The 18,543-nt window shown below is 54.9% G+C and overlaps 1 protein-coding gene across 3 annotated transcripts in view; it reads right to left on the bottom strand.

Annotated features, from left to right (window-relative positions):
• MGAT5B (alpha-1,6-mannosylglycoprotein 6-beta-N-acetylglucosaminyltransferase B) overlaps window positions 1–18,543 on the bottom strand; it is a 57,778-nt gene that overhangs the window by 15,286 nt on the left and 23,949 nt on the right. For all 3 annotated transcript variants that reach the window (XM_080560513.1, XM_080560514.1, XM_080560515.1), the window contains exons 4-8: window positions 11,598–11,710; window positions 11,105–11,178; window positions 9,836–10,006; window positions 9,142–9,306; window positions 8,290–8,459 (exon numbers count right to left, since the gene is read on the bottom strand). In XM_080560513.1, coding sequence (XP_080416639.1) covers window positions 8,290–8,459; window positions 9,142–9,306; window positions 9,836–10,006; window positions 11,105–11,178; window positions 11,598–11,710 — 693 coding nt within the window. The remainder of the gene's footprint in view (window positions 1–8,289; window positions 8,460–9,141; window positions 9,307–9,835; window positions 10,007–11,104; window positions 11,179–11,597; window positions 11,711–18,543) is intronic.

Below are 18,543 nucleotides of genomic sequence, written 5' to 3'. Positions count from 1 at the left end.
CAGGCTTTGAAGCCTTCACTCTACATGACCTCTCTTATGGGTTCTCTTAATTTCTCCACGTTTCTCCTTCCAAAAATGAGCATCCCCCTGCAGCCCTACCAGGGCTGTCCCAAACTTCTGAGCACTCCTGCGACTCCAGAAAGTGAGTAACCACAGAATCACACCGCTCGCCCAAGCCAGGAAAAACACAGATTTTCAATTTAAGGCAAAGAGCTGCGTCTGCAGCTGCTTCACTGCTCCTGTCACAAGGAATATCAGCATCAGCTCCGGGCAGAGCGGCCGGGTCAGCCGCAGGGGAAACAAGAGGCACTTTTATCACTTTTATGGGCGATTTTACACGACGCAGCAGATTGGGAAGATGGCAGGACTAGAAAGGCTCTCACCTCCACGAGCCACCTCAATGAGATAAACAGGGCAGCAAGGTGACCCGGCCTCACAGAGGCAGGGATGCTTGCTCCCGGCAGGGGATGCTGGCCCAGTGCCCCCCAGTTTGGGCAGGATGCGGTCCCGGAGCTGAGCTCGGGCTGGGGACAGGCTGCAAGTGGAGCACCCGGCTGGAGCAACAGGGCACAGCCTGGCTGCTCTCTGCGCCAGGGAGAAAGGGAATTTTAAAGCCACTAAAAATCCCCAGGATTTTATAGAGATGCAATAGTAAATGCCACGTTTGCTTGCCTACACGCTGCTTCTGCCTCGGGCATCAAGCGCTGTGTATTTAGGAGTTATGGAAACCGTGCCGTGCCTTTCCCCGAGCCCCCCAGCCCTCTGCACCTCTGCTCTTCAACCCAGCCCTGAGTTTTGGCTGCAGGCACCCCTGCCCAGAGCCTGGCAGCAGTGCTGGCTTGCACCAATGTGCACAGCCACGGAGCCAAGCAAACCTTGCATTTAACCAAACCAGATCTTTTCACTTTTTCCACTTCTCTTCCAGCACGTACACACCATACATTCTGTAATGAGGCTGCTTGTGAGATGCATCCAAGCTAGATGCCACAGGCTCGGACGCCTCACACAAGCACCCTTGTTTCAGAATCATCCAGGATTTGAACAAAGCCCTGAACGGGCTTGACAAGGGGCTGCGGGAGGCTGCAGGCAGTGCAGCTCGTGCCGAAGCCTCTGCAAACTTCCCCCTGGGTACGTGCCACAGGGCCAGCCCAGCCCTGACACCTCTCTCCAAAGGTCTGTGACTTTACCACGTCCACTCGTGCTCCGAGTCAGGAAGGAATCTGAAGGCAGGGCTGGTGGCTTTGAAGCAGAGCGTCTCTCTCTCACTTACTTATCCTTCCTAAGCACTTCTGAACCGCTGATTTTATTATGCCAATCATGCAAATGCAGGCCGCACCTCCTAGGTGGTGGGACTTTTTTTCCCCCGTTCCTCCTTATTTAAACATTCTTTATTCAAGCTTTCATCATTTGCCAGTTAAGTCAACTAATTTTCTACTAAACCCAATTTCACTCATGGTTGGAGTGAAATTTCCGCGATTTTTCCTCGTGCCGTGTACCATTAATGGCGCTTGAAATTACGCAAATAAAATTGATGAGCACAAACGCCTTTTTTTCTCAGCAAGCTCAGCCAGGAGATTTGTTTTCAAGAAACCCTCGATCCCAGTCCTGCTCCTGGAGAAACCTCCCCTCCGAGATGCCCGGCGCATCCCCACGGCCGGCTTCCTCAGCTCTTGCTTCCCACGAGGGCTCACATCGCCTCCGATGCCGGCAGACACGAGCACCGAGCTTCCCCCTCCGCCAGCTGCCTCCACCAGCTGTGCCCACTCCAGAATAAATCTACAGCAGCTTCTTGTCCTGCTATTTTCCCCTTGTAGGTACTTCAATCAACCAGGGGACGCGTTCCCTTCCCGAGCGCGGGGCAGGCTCTCTGAATTCAGATGACTGCGGGCTTATCTTCACATCCCGCTGACCTATTTTCAAATTAACCCAACCTTTCCTTCCAAGTCATCCCTTCTGAGGCTGAGAAGTCCAGCAGTAAATAGCTCTCATGGGAACCTGCTGCCAGCCCAGGCTGATATCCCACGTTATATCCGACTGCACCCTCTCTGCCCGCATCTGCTGGCATCAGCGAGCTGGGCTGCAGCAGGGGGACCGCAGAAGGGCTCGTGCCCTTTCTGCTCCCTGTTTGCAGAGGCACAGGGGACTACCCGAGGGACAAAGGGTGCTGGAGACAGCCCAGGCAGAGTGCTGGCCCCTGGGACAGCTCCGTCACCAGCGATTTAAAGAGCAAAACAGAGGCTGTGAGATGCGCGCCCCGCTGCGTGGCCTCTGCTCCCTGCTCTTCCTCCTGCCAGAAGGGAGGAGATGACCTCAGAAGCCAGGGGTTTCCAGCAATTACAGGACTCTTTGTTAAGCCACCTGCAAATTTCGTACACCTGCCCCGTGCCACCGGCATTCGGACTCTTTTCCTGGCCTGTGGTTGTGTGCTGCAGCCCAGCTGGGGGAGGGAGGCCAGCAATCGTATTTTCTTCTGAGGTTCAACAACACCCCGCTTTCCCATCGTGGCAGGAGGCAGCACTCCTCTCACCTTTCTAAATTATGCCGTGATTACCAAGGTTACGATAACCTCTACGTGATTAAAGCAGAAGTTTCTGCAAAGGCAAAGAAGCCAGCTTAGCGAGTCCTCATTTGGCGACAAAATAAACATATTTCACGAAGGAGTGCAATTTAACAGCTCGGTAATTCGCGCTAATTTATGCACCTTCCTCTCCTACGGGATGGAGCCCTCCGAGGTGGCAGAGATCCCTCCCCGTCGCTCCTCGCCGCTCCGAGGCGGCTCCATCCCCGCTCCCCACGTGGGAGCCGCCAGCAAAGCTCCGAGCAGGGAGATGCTGAGTTAACGGGAGCAGCACTTGTGGCATTTCCCAGCTGGAATTGGCCAGGAGAAGCCAGAAGAGCTGCCCGACCTGGGCAGAGCTGAACCCTGGAGAAGTGCAGAGGGTGCAAAGCCGCTGATTTCAGCCCAGCTTGCTCTGAACGGCTCCCACAGGGTTCAGTGCCAAGTTAAATGAACTGCAGAAAATTACCTGTGTTTGGAAACATGCTGGCAGAGAGAACAGCTCTTCCCGGTCAGAAATTCAGCAAATAACCAAGAAAGTTCCCAGGAAAGGTAAAGAAATGTTTGGGCTAACCCAGGGAGCAGCTGGGGTGCTCTCATTGTGGCAGTGCCCGGGCACACCTCGCCCAGCCGGGCTGCCTCCTGCTGCCCCAGCAACATCTGCAGCAGCTCAAAATAAAGGATATTTTCAGCCAAATTGTCACAGGTGCCACTAGTGCAAAGCTGGTTCCTACCCACTGATGTCCCAGGCCCCTGGGTGCTGCATTACCTAGGATGTACCTGCTGGAAACACGCCCTGATTAAACTACAGATGGAAAAAAATAATAATAAAAACACCCAGCCTTCCCACGGCGTGCAGCATCCAGCCCAGTGCCCCAGCACGGACACGAAAGCCCGCTTACAGAAACACAGTCTCAAGGAATGGGAAGAGCGAATGCTACACAAAACGCATTTCATCCCCAATGGCATGGAGCTGCTAAGTCCCACGACCTTGCCATGCCATCATCAGCGTGCGTGTCCGGCCACTGCTGGACATCTGCACGAGCAGTCCCCGGCTCGCCCGCGCGATGCCAGGGCTGTGTTTGCCAGCTGGAGAGGGAAGGTGAAGCCTGGAGCCCGGGCACCGCGCTGGTTTTCATGCGAACAGATGCGAGGCAGAAAGATGGCTTTTATCTGCCAGAAAATAATTAGAAATGCCTTCATCTGGACATCGCGTTTCCATTCGAATGGCCCTTTTTCCAGCCTGAATACACCTCAGTGACCGTGGAAAGCACGGGAAAATAGCGGCTCTAATTAAGTAGATGCCAGGCAGCGAGGTGAGAGCGGTGGCAGCGCTGGCTGCAAGCACTGGGATGCAGCCCGGGGCCGAGCAGAGCCCCGTGCCCGTGCCCCACTTGTTGGGATGCTCCTCGCCTGCACCCCACGGCTCACAGCCGCTGCTGCTCGCCAGGGGGAGGGCTGCCAGCAGGGGAACAAGCACGTGCCTAAAATTAAGTGCCCTGCCAGGGCCTGTGTTTTGAGTCCAGGACTTGACACCGGAGCAATTAAGCTCCGAGAACACTTTGTAAAGCCCTGACCCCGCGAGGCATCAAATCCTGTTTTCTTCGACTTTCTGTCCTGCCTTATGAGCTGTTAATTTCAAGGGGGTGATTTCAAAAGCACCTTTCAACGCCGCCGAGATCGATACTCCCCATCGCTTCAGCAGCGTGCAGAACTGCCCTCAGCTCCTGAAACCTTCCCCAGCAGCCCCCAAAAGCAGCCAGAGGTGTTGATGTGACCATGGCCACCGGTACCCGAGGACGGGGCAGGAGCCCGGTGCCCATCCTGCCGTGTCCCGGAGGTGCTGGGGGATGCTCAGCTGTGTGCACCCAGTGAGGATCGTGGGTTTGTGATGGCACGGCCATTGCTCTAAAGGCGTTCCTTGTAATTTTCCAGCATCTCCGACGAGCTGCCTCATTAGGAACCCAGCTCAGGTCCTGCAGACAACCCTCCCCTCCCCTGCCTCGCACAGCGAGCCTGGTTCGCATCTCCTTGCAAGCACAGCTGGGCTACCAAAGCAGCACGGGGGGGGGCTTCAAGCAAGAACCGAGTGCTTATATTCGGATTTGGGGGTGTCTCCTTCCTCTAATCAGGGCTCAAAACACTGCCATCTCCCTCTGTTGCCTCTGCATATACAGCACACAACTCGGACACCTCGTAACCTACCTGCTCCTCTCCTGATGCGTTGCAGCACGGCCAACACGTGCCCAGAGATGCTCTGCTCCCGTGTTTCACCTCCAGCCTGGCAAGGCGCATCAGAAGGCAGCTAACAAATTCAACGAGAAGCGCAGGAGAGGACAAACAGCTGCCTTTGGTTCAGCAGCAGGAGAAAAATTAACCTCTGGCAGGACACAGCAGCGTGATTAGCAGGTCTCGAAGCTCCAGGGTGGGCAAAAGCGAGGCTGGATTTGGTGTGTTGCGGTAATTCGGCAGCCCCTGCAGCTCACGGGGAAGTGCCAGCACCGAGCTACAAGATCTGCCCGATCCAGAAGTGTCTGCAGCCCAGGCAGGACAGACAGACAGACAGACGGCGGGTGTGATGGGGACAGAGAAGTTCAAGGACGTGGCGAAGGACACGCAGCAGCGAGGTGGGGATACGGCCTCCTGCCTCCCCTGCGAAGGTGAGCAACCTGATCGATTCCTGGAGCCCATTTTGGAACCAGGCCATGCAAAAACAGGGCTGGGCTCAGCAAATCCTCTGCTCCGGGTTCGCTTTCATCCCCAAAGCACCTGGGAAAGACCAGCTCAGCACCCAGGCGCTTCACCATTTGCAGTTTAGCCGCTGCTGCTCTCCGCCTCGGAGCACCGTGCAACGCACCAGGGCCTGGGCCGTGCTCCAGATCCCTTTGCACAGCCAGCCCACCAGGTGCCACCTTTCGGGGCCAGGGACTCTCTCTTCCTCCCGTTTACCCAATCCCCATACTTTAGACCCAATCCTGACCACCGCCTCCGGGCACTGCTGCATTGCAATCGATAAACACACCAGTAACGAGCAGCTGGCAGGTAACTGCTGGCTGAAGAGTGCACACACAAACCTTTTAGCCATCCCTTGCCAATGATCAATACAGGTATAAAAATCAGCTCAGAAACGTGAAGAGGCAAAAACAAGCCGGGAGAGAGGTTATTCCACGCTGAATAATGTATGGGCACCAGGCTTTGCTCCGCGAAGCCGTGCTGGGCAGGAGCAGGTACAGCTCCGAGCTGCGAAAGGAGCAGGGGGGTGCCAGAGAGAAACAAACAAAAATCGGAATCAACATTTCACTTTTCTGGAGAGAAATATCCCCAAACCCAGCCCAAAGCTGGATATCCTGGCTGCGGGCTGAGCTGGTGATCACAATGCTGCGGTGTGAGCCAGGGGAACCCCAAAAATCTGCAAGGCGGTGCTGCTGGAGGGGCTTCACCCGAGGCACCTGAAGCCACGTGTGAGCTCCCTGAGCTGCTCCAGGGGGCTGCACAGGGTCAGGACAGGGAATTGGAGCACTCGGGCTTCCCCTTCCCCACCTGGGTGGCTTTAGCTTTGCTGCCCGTCCTCAGCAGAGCCAGCTGGGGGACTGAGCAGGGACAGAAGCATCACAGCGCATTCCTGATGTGGGCTGCAGCCAGTTTTCCCTTGCACACCGTGTAAGGAGGGGGCAGAAGGAGGGTCCTGGGTCTGTCCCAGCACTGCAGCCCCCTCCTCGCACATCCCTGGCTCTCTGCACAGCATCCCCTGCCCGCAGCCGCCGGCAAAGCCCCCTCGGGGCCTTGGCTAAGCATGCAAGATTAACGGCTAGCACAGCTCGTTATTAATCACGCATGTTCAGTTAAGCCTCCCGCTTGCTCCCGGCAGCACGGGGGCTTATCTCAGCCCTCCTCCATGGCACAGCAGCGGGGAGCTTTCTGAAAGGTCATCAGGCACCGAGCTGGGCCCCAGCCAGCACCAGGACGGGTCTCCAAAGCGGGACCCGGCTCCGGCCCCAGCTCCTGCCCCGCTCGCCCCAGCTGTGGAGGGGAAGAGGGATGGAGCCTTGCGTCCAGATGTCTGGGGGAATAGGTCCAAAACCACACAGCCAGAGCAGATTTCATCGTGGCCAAGTGGTGCCAAAGCTCCTACGCTTCTTAAAAAGCTGAAACATTGCAGGGCCTCTCCCCAGGGCGGCTCGCAGGGGGAAGCAAACCCTGCACAACCCCCGGGAAGCCTCAGCCAGCTCCTTCCCTTCATTAAACAACCACCGTGAGGCCCTCCATCAAAAAACACAAACAAGGACCACGCAGCAACAACAAAAGCCTCCCAGCCATTAACTTTCTCCGTCCTGGAGCTCACGGATCCAATTCAGCACGTCGATTCAGCTCAGCACGCAGCACAGCACAGGGATGGCCGTGATGTGCGCCCGTGCCTCCTTGAGAAGCTGCTGCATCTTGCAGCAGGATCAGGATTATTTTTTGGAGTTAATTACTCGGGAGCTAATTCTGTTCATTAATTCTGAATGCTGCAGGGACTGGGTTGGGTTTTTTCTTTTCTTTTCTTTTCTTTTCTTTTCTTTTCTTTTCTTTTCTTTTCTTTTCTTTTCTTTTCTTTTCTTTTCTTTTCTTTTCTTTTCTTTTCTTTTCTTTTCTTTTCTTTTCTTTTCTTTTCTTTTTTTTTTCCCAGGATTGTTATTTATTTTTTGCACTCCCTTCCCAGCACAGCTCATTATGCGGCAGATGCTGGCTTAAGCATCGCCCCAAATCTTCCCAGTCCACGAGGCGACTTCAGGCTTTTCTCCATTTACATCCCGCCCTCATCTGCATTTTCATTGGCACTTGCCCTCCAACTTGACATCTCTGGCAGGAGCCCAGGAAACCTTGCGAGAAGCCCGGTGATAACTCAACCTCAGCAGCAGAGAGGAGCGTGGCAGCAGAGCCCCACACCCGCTTGGGCATCTCCTATATGATCACCTTCTTTTTTCTTTTTCCACTTAATATTGGTCTCTCTTGGAGACTGGGCACTGCCCAGACAGGCCCTTAGGGTGGCCAGACACAGTCGTTTGCACGCTCCCACCCTGTCTCTCCCCACAGCACACCGCAGAAAGCGCCCCAAAATTCCCCCGCAGGTCCCCAAAGCCACCCCCAGGACCTCCAAAGGAGGGCTCCTCGGTGGCAGCCACCCCCTCGCAAGGGACACGGGTTATTTTTGGCAGCCTTACTCAGCTGCCTCGCAGCCGAGCAGGAAGGGAGGGAGGGAAGGAAGGAAGGAAGGAAGGGAGCACAGCCGCCGCTCAGACACCGCCGGGGAAGCCACCGGGGCTGAGCGCAGCCGCGTACCCGCTATGGTGTGGAGGGAAGAGCCCCCGACCTGTGGGACATCCTGCAGCCACACGGCCCCCAGAGAGCATTGTTGGGGAACGGGGGCCAGAAGGGACGTGGGAGGTGCCGTGTGCTGAAAGCAAGGGACTAACGTTGCTCAGACCCAGCCCCAGGACCACGCGATCAGCCCCATGCAAAGCCCTGGTGCAAAGCCTTAAATTTGTACCAATCTCTCCCACCTCCCTGGGACGCCGAAGGGATGGGATCGACCCCAGCCATGACACTGTTGGGCTGCACCAACCCAGAGCTTGCACCGACCATGGGCAAGGGAAAAGCCAGCCCTGAGCTTTGCAGATCTCATAATTTCAGAGAAGACCCCGGCGCTGCCCGTGCAGAGCCCGAGGGCATCGCGCACCCACGGCACCCACCTCTGCAGCTCCTTCAGCGACACCGTCACCCTCAGGCTGTGTCCCAGGAGGAAGAGGGCAGCCAGGATGTCCGCCCACTGCACCATCTCGCCCAGCGGGCCCCCCTTCAGCACCCGCGGGCTGAAAACGTCCCCCGACTCCTCCGTCAGGAAGCCGATGTGAACCAGGATCTGGGGACAGGAGGAGAGGGGTCAGTGCCAAACGGGAAAGGTGTTATCACCATCGGGCAGTTTGGTTTTTACAGGCTTTGGCCAAAAATGACTGATGGTCGTCCCCCCCCTCCACCTCCTCCTGCAGGCTGTAATTACTCAGGGAAATCACTCGGGTGTGAAGACAAACAATCTATGCCCAATTAGCAAAGACCCAATATTTAGAGGCTCCCGGCAGCTGGGCTCTCTCCGTCTTTAGACCAGGTCCTTTTTCCCCTTGCACAGCAGGGGCTGTCCATGGACGGGGCATGAATCTCCCCGCAGAAAGGGACACCAAGGGGAGGGCACAGGGAAAATGCCAACAGGAGGGCCAACAGCTTCTGGCACTCCTAAGAGCTGTGCCACCCCCTCCCCAAATTGCAGTATCCAGCTGCAAAATTCTGCCCAGATTTTGGTCAAGCTTGTCCTGTGATGTCCTGAGCGCACACAAAGCCATGGCCAAGGCCACCCAGCTGGGAATCACAGAATATTAGGGATTGGAAGGGGCCTCGAAAGATCAGCTAGTCCAATCCCCCTGCCGGAGCAGGACCGAAAACCCACAGGAACACAGCCCAGCCCCTGCAGCCCTGCCGCTGCTGGAGCTGAACACTCCGAGTCCCCGTCCCCACACCCACACTCCCCCCTCTCCCCAAGCTGCTCCTACGTGTTTCTGGTCTCTTTGCCGACCCTTCAGCTTCTGCTCGAGGCGCCGGGCCGCCCGCAGCCACTGCTGGGCCAGGTGCCGGATCCTTTTCTTCATGAAGCTGAGCGACTCCTTGCCCGTGCCCACCAGCTCCAGCAGGCGAGCCAGGTCGCTCCGGAAAGCTGCCTGCGGGAGAAGGGAGCGATGCTTTGTGCCTGCTGGGCACTTGCAAGAAAAGTACTGATATTTTCTTTTTTTTTTTTCCCCCAAGAACCAGCTGGAGAGGGGTGGCTTCAGTTGGGAAACCCGATGCAGAAGGCAGATGGGAGAAGTGGAGGATTTTAGGGGTTGCTTTTTCTTCTCGCTGCCTCTCAGCTCGGCTCTTGATGTCAAGGACGTGGGAAAAAGCCCTTGGACTGCCCATGCCTGGGGATGGCAGTGGCACGGGGGTACCCAGGGCAGCCCCAACCAGCCCCCCTTGCACCATGGTTAACGCCATGCATCCGAGGTGCCTTCCCAGCCAAACCATCCCCCTCGTGTCACCCAGCCACGAGGTGACACCAGCACTCCACCACGTGCCAAACCCTGAGCCTCAGGGCACCCCGGGTGGGAGAAAACCCACGGGTGGCATCAGGATGGGTGCTGGGGACTGCCCGGGGGACGTTTATTGCAGCAGCCCCGTGCCCATCGCATCCCCCCGTGGCCCCGACCTTACCTGGGCGCGGGGTGGCGGTGGGGGGGACGGGGCGGCCACCGTCTGGTTCCTCCAGGGCAGGGGGGGGCAGAACCACTCGACTTCGCTGAGGTAGATGAGGAATGAGCACTCGGTGCCGTCCACGCCAAAAAATGCATAGCAGGGGTCAGAGGTCCACCGGGCCCTCATCCACTGCAAAGGGGGGCAAAGAAACACGGGGGGCTCGTCCCTGGTGCGAGAACCCTCGGTCCTCATCCCCCTGAGCCACGTTGGGGCTGGGGGCGAGGGCAGGGGGACGAGTGGTGCAGAGCTGCAGAAAAAGCATGGGGTGGTTGTGCTATTTTTGGTGTCTGTCTTTTTTTGTGTGTTTTTTTTTTTCCACCTGTTCCAGTTCTTCCCCCAGACCGAGTCATTACCTCCTAGGTAATGCACTACGGGAATTTCTTCTCATCCCCTGTGCCAGGGCTGCCGATTTCACAGCCCCAGGCACACAACAGGGCGAGGAGGCAGATCCAGCAGCCATCCCCGAAAAGGATTTCACGTGCAGGAGAACAACCAGCGACCGCAGCCCCCATTCATCATTCCCCCCGCCCGGCTCCTGCCAGCCTCTTCCTAATTCAACTCCAAAACCAAATCTCCTCGGGAGACAGGTCGCAGCGCCCGCTATGTAAAATGCACCAATCACCCAGACAGGAGATCGAATTACAGCCTTCCACAATTAAATTACATCCCGAATTCGCTCCAATCGTGGACGGAAAGGGTGCCTCGTGCTAGGGGAGGTGGAAAACGCAACGCCCCGGCGTCATTTCAATATACCCTTCAGTGTCTTTGCAGGGAGACTCAGCCCTGCAGGATCCTGAGCTTGGAAGCAGGAGGCCGGGAAGGGGAGGGGAGAGGGAGATGCTTTTAATTAGTTCGTGTAAATATGCTCTCTGACAAAGCAATCGTGCTCCAGGCCAAATGCCAGGCTGCGTTGAGGTGTAAGGAGTGCGCCGTGGCGGGCAGGACGTGGTATTTGCGATCGAGGTCCCTGCCACCTTAACAAGATGCTCTTCTGCGACACGCTGAGGTTATTCCCCAGACACCGGCACTGCTCCAGATATTTAAAGAAGATGTGACAGTGCTTTCTCCTCGCCTTGCTTCTGTCATTAAACACAGAAAATACCGGCAGGGAGAGACAGCCTCAGGGAGCTGAGCCTGCTGCTGCCTGCCAGCCCCTGGGTCCCCAGCCCTTCCCCGCCGCTTGAAGCCTTTCCCAGCAGTTTCCAGTTGGGGTCAGCCCCGACTCACCTCCACCTTCCCAGCGCAGTCAGGGTACTTGGGGTCCCTGGGCACCTCGCACTGGTCCCTCCTGCCGTCCCCCACTGCGGAGAGAGGAGTTGGGTGAGGCAGCGCCGGCTGGAGCCACGCGAGGGGATGGGATGGGGCTGGCAGCCCCCGGGCATCATGAGGCGAGATTTTTAGGAGAAAACTAGGGCTGTCAGAGCCCAGGGAGTGGGGGTTCCCTCCTCTTCCTGGCTGCAACAGCAAGGCGAGAGCCCTGGAAACCACACTCAGGTCAAAGATGCAGCAACCGCGCGCTGCATCCACACTGAGCTGCCCCAAGTAGTGCCAGGAGCTCTGCCCAAGGGCTTCATGTGCTCCCCTTGGTTTTGCAGACTGGAGTGGGTTAGGTAGCCTCAGATCAGCATCCACCCTACATTTTTACCAAGTTCTCCATGGCAGGATCTCCCTATTGCACCTGCGTACCGTGTCAGAGCCCAGCTGTGCACAGGACACTTACTTTTTGCGCTCATGAGGCTGTTCCGGAGAATCTGATCTACTTTTATTGCGATGTCCGAGACGTTTTGAGCAATAGCTTGGATCCTCTCCATCAAACCGGCCGCTGGTTGGAACCTGGGATTAAAGCAGAGACACCCTGAAAACATCCCCAAAACCCAGGCAGATCCGAGCTGTGGGGTGCAACGCAGGAGCGCCTCGTCCTGCACAGGCTTGGCACCGAGCTCAGTGGCTTCAAAGAGATTAGGCTTTAAATCTCCATAAATCCGTTTTCTGCTATTTTTTTTTCCAGCGTGCTCATAAACACAGATATAGCTATGCATTTTACATGGGGAAGTATTAAATATGCCGGAGAAATCTGTTTTCCTTATTTCAAACGTGCTATGTTTGAAAATCCTCTGCTGCAATTGTTGGTCTTGCAGTGCATGCAGGAAGATGGGGGGAGAAAAGAACCAAAAATCAAGCAAAAGGATTAAAAAAGCAGTGAATGGTGAAGGACAGAACCACACCACAAAGCACGCAGGACATGTGGACGGCCCGAACCACCACCGACGGACGAGCAGATTTCCACTCCCCCTGGTGAGGAGAGGTGCATGAGGGCTTTGGGGACAGGGGGACGGCTACGGGGACAGCTTTGGGGACAGGGCCATCGGCAGCACAGCCTGAGCTAGCTTTGAGCATGGTGTCACAGCCCCCACAGAGCACACAGGGACCTTCCTGGTACGGCTGGAGATCAAATGCCACCGGCGTGAGTTGCTGCGCGTGGTGGCTGTCGAGCTAAGGCTCGCGATCAATGCCGTCCTGGGTAAGCAGCACCATTAAACTCCTCTACACAGCACACCGAGCGGCACAAGTGACAGCACTGCAAAAACGCCCGATGTCAATTAAAACCCGTCGTAATTTACACAAGGGCAGGAAAATGCAATCCGTTAGCAGCAGCGCCCTGCCTCTCTTGGTGAGGGGCAGGATCTCCACCTCCGATGCCTCGCTTGCCATTTCCACTGCAAACGATGCCCTGATGAGCTCGGTTATCACGGAAAATAATTTCCCCTTCTGCAGCGTCAGGGCCATGAGATCTTCCCACTGCTGCTGAGATTGTTGTAATACAAGGAAATGTCCTAAGCAGGGAGCAAAACCAAAAGGGTTACCTCGAATACTCCCGGCACAGAAATAGGTACTGATATCAGGTCCTTCCCCCTGAAGTTTTATGCTTGTTCTCCAGCGGATCACTGAACCTGAAGGCTGGGATTTAAAGTACCTCTGTCCTCAAGGCTAAAAAAATCCTGGTTTTATGAACCGATACTGCTCCGGCTGTTGATTTAAAGTCCATTCTCCAGCAGCAAGCAGCCCACATTTTTCCTTCTGGCATGGTTTATGACCATCGATACTCAAACTGCATACCTCTACGGGGAGCAACATATCTTAGGCTTTTAAGAAATAATAATTAAATGCAGAGGACACCATTGCCCCCAAGTAACTTCCAACCTTTTGCAGAGAATAAAGCCCAGGTCTCCTGCCAGCTGCTGTAACTGCTGAAACAGGGAGATTCCTCGTGAGACCCTGGCAAAATACAGACACAAAAATGACCTGCGACAAGCTTGGCTTGTGAGCGTGGCTCTGAGGAGACAAAACACTCCCAGTCTGAGGGCAGAAATACTCAGCCAGCCCTGAAAGCTCTCAAAGCCCTGGTTTTTGGAAGCTTTATTCCACCAGGAAGCCACGGTCAGTCCATGCACGTGACGAGCACGCACAGACTAAAAACTAAAAAGCTAGGACGGGCAGGTGAGGATCAAACATCTCCAGAACTACCAGATTTACAGCCAACGAGCCCGACCTCCTGCTCTAACAACGGGAAGGGGACGATGGCTCAGCAGGGATGCTCCTCAGGTTTCTCCAGCACTCACAGCAAAGCAAAAGGATGGGCACAGCCACAGCAGCCCCGCTCCAGAGCGCCTAAATCAGGGCACGGTGCAACCTCTACCTGCAGCCAGAAGTTGTCCCAACAGCCGGCCAGGTCTAATCCAGCCCCCAGCAATCAGGAGGACCCCAAAGGCTGAATGCAACCTTGGTCTCCATCTCCTCCCTGACGACCTCCAGACGTCAGCGAGGACCAAGCTGGCGCTTGTTTGGCGCTGCCAAACACAAAATCAGGATCTTCACCCCAAATGAACAGCTCAGCCCTGCAGCCAGCACCAATCCGGCTCGCTGCCACCAGGTCTGGCCCAGCACCTCTCTGCTCGCCCAGCTCCTGCACGCTGCAGCGCTTCCCCGAACACAGAGGCTTCGAGGCTTTGATGTAAGATGTATGTTTGATCACGGCGTGTCAGCAGCGCTTGCAGTTCTCCGAAACAAGACAGCCGCGTCACGCCGGGCTTCCCGCAAGCTGCGGGAGGGTTACCTGAGAGGAGACGAAAACTGAACTGACCCGGATCAAGAAGCCAAGGGAATATTTCGCTCCCTTCAGCTATTCTGGAGCTGAAACGTCCAGCGTGGTCCTTGGCATGTTTCATATATTAAAAGGAAGGAATAACTGCAGAAAACATCCCAAACCATGCTCAGTCTAGCATCACCTGCACCTTTACTCTTCAAATCAGCCTCCTCCAAACCCCCCCTGCTTTGAGCACCTGGTTCCAAGGGCTTTGGGTGCAGCACCCATCCCGCTGCCTCCTCTGCTGGGCACCAGGGCACAGCTCGAGCAGCAAATTTCATTTAACGCGTTAACGAGACGACAAAGAGGTTAAGCAGAAGCTACATCACCAGTCATTAAAGTAATTTGTCACCTGGGCAGAGGACAAGAAAATAAAATACCTAAGGCAAAAGCTCTAAGGCAAAGAGGTTTCCTGCAGCTCGTCAGAATTTGATACCTTATTCTTAGCACCCGGAGACACGGGGAAGGACAAGGTAAGTGGCTCATTCTGCTAAACGACAGCTCAGCAGAACAGAAACGTCGCTCGTTATCCAAAAAACAGCAGCAAGATCACAAACTGTTTACCCAGCACGAGAAGCAGGGTGTGCAGAGTCACAGCACGTAGCTGGAGCAGGACGGTGCCTGGAAGGGACCGGGCAGGACACGCTCAATGTGCCACAAAGCCTGCTCCCTGCGGGGTCTCAGGCTGTGGGTGCAGCCCCCGCCAGCACAGCAGGATGAAGAACTCTTTACCAGCAACGCCGCTGCGCGGGGAGCAGCAACGGGCCCCTTCTTCCCTTCTTGCTTTTTTAATTTTTCTCTAGCGACGATATAAATGCCATCGAAATGCGCTGGGGCTATGCCAGCTATTGAAACTATAGTAAATTACTATAGGTTTTCTAGAAGAAATTTTTCCCTGGGACCTTAAAACCACTTACTACGGCAAATACAGTACTTTTACTTCTAACCATCAATATTGACTTCATCTTTATTATTTTCAGATTTATACTTCCCCATGTTGATTACGATTCAGATCACACGGTGGCTTATAACGCACTGTATACTGTATTCATCTCATTTCAAAAACTGCTATTAAGATGTATCTTTCCCCACAGGCAGATCATTTGCCATATAATGTAGCCAGAGGTTGAATTTTCCTTTACTTTTTTATACATTAATTTGGTTCCCTTCACTTTGTCTCTTGCTCCCAACCCTGCAGCAGCAGCTCAGACTCAGCTTGTTTATCCCTTTACAAGGTACCGTATTTTTATTGCCTTTTATAAAAAGTGGCATTATGAAAAGATGAATCTCTTTCTATTTGTGTGTTGTCTTCATAATACAAACCCTAAGCATATTTGTTTGCTCATCCTATATTTCTTGCTATTAACTGGTGAAAGCAGTGACTTTGGAGGACCGCTACAGATGGAGAAAAGCAGATGTTTTGAAGATCATACATTAACAAACGCAACATTCGTACAGAGCCGTTTACCAAAGGACTTCAACTTGTTCATGACAATGTCTGTGCTGTCATTTGCCTCTTTAAAGATTTTTTTTGCCCAAAGAAGCGAGGAAGAAGAGACATGCGAGCACAAAATGCACCTGCCCAGCCACACCGCAGGACAGGGAACCCAAATCCCGAGGGGCACCGATGGCAAACCTTCCATCCACATCCTTGTGCACGACCCCTACAAGGGGGTCGCACATACCCAAAAGCACAAAGAGGAAAAAAAAACCCTTAGGGCAGGGAGGTCGCCTGCTGGCTGCTGCTCTCCCCAGATTTCGGGTCGCTGTCCCCTGCACCGTGGCTCACAACAGGGGCTGCAGCGGGGGCTGGCTGGGTGCCCCATTCACGAGGACCAGCCGCACGTTTTGTGTTTATTTGAGTTGTAAACCTGGATTTATCCCCAGAAATCTGGTGCTGAAGCTACTCCTTACGTGTGCGTACACGAACTTTGCTTGGCCTTAGCGCGCAGCCATGGGGGGCCATGAGAACCGCCGAGGCCTGTGGGGCACCACGATGGGAGCTTGGAAAGGCTCAGAGCCGCAGGGAGCAGAGGAAAAGCCCAAAGCCTTTCTATCGACCTGCCAGAAAAGTATAGCTAAAAAAAAAAAAAAGGAAAAAACAGGGAAAATTAGGGAGAAAAACAGGCAAAGGTGAACAAACAACACAGAGCAGGTGCAAACCCCACTGCACGACGTGTTACTGGGAATCCCACGGCTGACAGGGCACAAAGTGCAGCAAGATGTGGGGCTGGGGCACGCACCCCATGCTCCCCAGCCCCACTGCGGCCCCTGTCGGTCCCCTGGGTGCCCCAGGTCCCATCGCAGCACAGGGACGGTGCCGCTGCTCCCCAGGAGCCGTGCACTAAACCCCATGCAACTGAGAAGGGTTTTATGCTTCACAGGCAGCCCCAGCCAGTCAACCGGATAAAAATAAAGAACTGCATTAAAAAAAATACATCACAGAATGGTGCACGCTTCAAATATAATTTCTGGTATCTCTGTATTCAGCAATCTTTTTCATTACATCTCAGGGCTGAGACAAACAGCTCAATCTCCTCTCTGTGAATACTTGAATAAAGACCCAAGATCGCTTGGGCTCTGTTTGCACTCTTCGTGAATTCATATCGGGCAAATAACCCAGAGAATGTATTATTTCAGGACAGGACCATGCCAGGGAAACTCATTTGAAGCAAATATCGGATGCTGCACGAGCAGAGCCGCTGCTGAGCTCCTCCAGTCAAGCTACTTCAGCAAATTGTGGGAGGGAAACCACGCGGGCGACCAGCCCCGGCTGTCCGAATGACGGATCACGTTGTAAATACCAGGGCATTTTCCTCACCGAAGTACTTCGATTTATTTTAATTTCCATTTACCGCAGGTGACGTTTTGCACAAAAATGCATTTAAAGGCTCAGGCCCTGAGTGAGCTGCGGTGCCCCTTGGGAAGCCTCTGCCTTTGCAGGGAGCAGGCAATACATTTCCCAAGAAATAAGGTCCCTGATGAAAACCTTGACCAACTTCCCAGTCAGGGTGGTATTGCAACCCTGCAACGAGCACCCAGCGCATACTTCAACACAAGCAGAGCTTGCCAGCAATGTGTAATTGAGATTGATAATTAAAATACTTTACGAATGCTATAAACTGCTGAGGGATCCTTCCCGAGCAGGATACGAGGCTGCAGCCACAAGCCCTCCTCTCCCTAACTCCATGCGGAGCAGAACAGAGCCAAGCCCTAAGCACAGGCATCCGCGAGTTTTATTCCTGTGAACACGAAGGGTCGCAGACACGAGGGTTACGGGCTCAGTCACCTCGATGTACCTTAATCTTCGCTTGATTGGGGCATAAATCAGATGTATTTGCTGCACGCTCGGGCAGTGTAATGCCTGCAGGCTGCCAGAAACGGCCTTCGGGGGGCCCTGGAGATGTCACCATCCTTGACAGACTGCTGAGGACGACATCCAAAAGCAACTCGCCCAAAAGTTAGACAAAAATACCCATTTTGCCCACGTGAGGCCATGCTGCGGGCACTGTGGGAGGATGCTCCCCGTGTCCCACGGGTGCCGAGGGCTCTCCAGCCGCAAGCCGCCTGAAGTGACTCAAGCACAGCTCAAAAACACCAGGAGAGCACGTTAACTCCACGCACTAACCCATCGAGAAGCCTCCTTGGCAAAGCCCTGCGTAAGGCAGCCCCCAGCACATCGACATTTTGGGCTGAAAATGAACAAAAAGCAAAGCCCGCTGAGGAACTGGCCACAGCAAACTGAGCTGGAGGTGCTGGGGAGATGCAAACCCAGGAGCAAGGGGGGAGAGGAGCCGGGTGATGCCAGGGGGGCCCCAATATCAGCAGCGATGTCCCCAAGGCACTCCTCAATGGCAGCGATTCGGGGACAAACGGAGCCGGGCAGGACGCAGGAACCCCGTCCGTTCGGTGTCACACTGTGCGACCTGTAATTACCGGGGGAATTCGGAGTCGTGTAACGATTACAAGAACAAATAGTTTAAGCGCGTGGAAATTAACTGAGCCCTGGCAGTAATTAAGCTTGAAGATTAATCAGTCATTAGCAAATAACACCCTTCGTCTGCTAACCACTACGCAGGGCAGAGGGAAGAGAGGGGCAGCAGGGCAGGGCACTGGCATGCAGACCCCGGCCTGGGACCCCCGCTGCCACCTACCATGTGGGGACAGCCCCAGGACAGGGACCAGGGCTCCCCGAGCCCCCCAGCTCTGGCATTTTTGGGGTCCATTTGGGATCAGCCACCTCGCACCCGCTCCATCCCTCCCCAAGCTCTTTCCAGCAGGGCCCCGGTGCTTCCCCCGCAAGCTAACGTTTCCCCTGCCCAGCAAACAGCTCTCCAGGAAGCTTCCATAAGTACTTCTAATTTCCTTCCCTCTGATGATTTACGAGGGTTGCATTCAATTAACAGCGGCATTGATTTTCCTGCCGCTGACTGGCAGCCTGCTGGCGCTCGCTGTGAAAGCCACCGCTCACCTTCCCGCAGGGGCAGGGAGCACGGACGGCTGGAAAAGGGACTCAGGAAAC

This window comes from Anser brachyrhynchus (assembly GCF_964034855.1).
Source record: "Anser brachyrhynchus genome assembly, chromosome: 18".
NCBI lineage: Eukaryota > Metazoa > Chordata > Aves > Anseriformes > Anatidae > Anser > Anser brachyrhynchus.
This window is presented reverse-complemented; position numbering and strand designations above follow the sequence as displayed.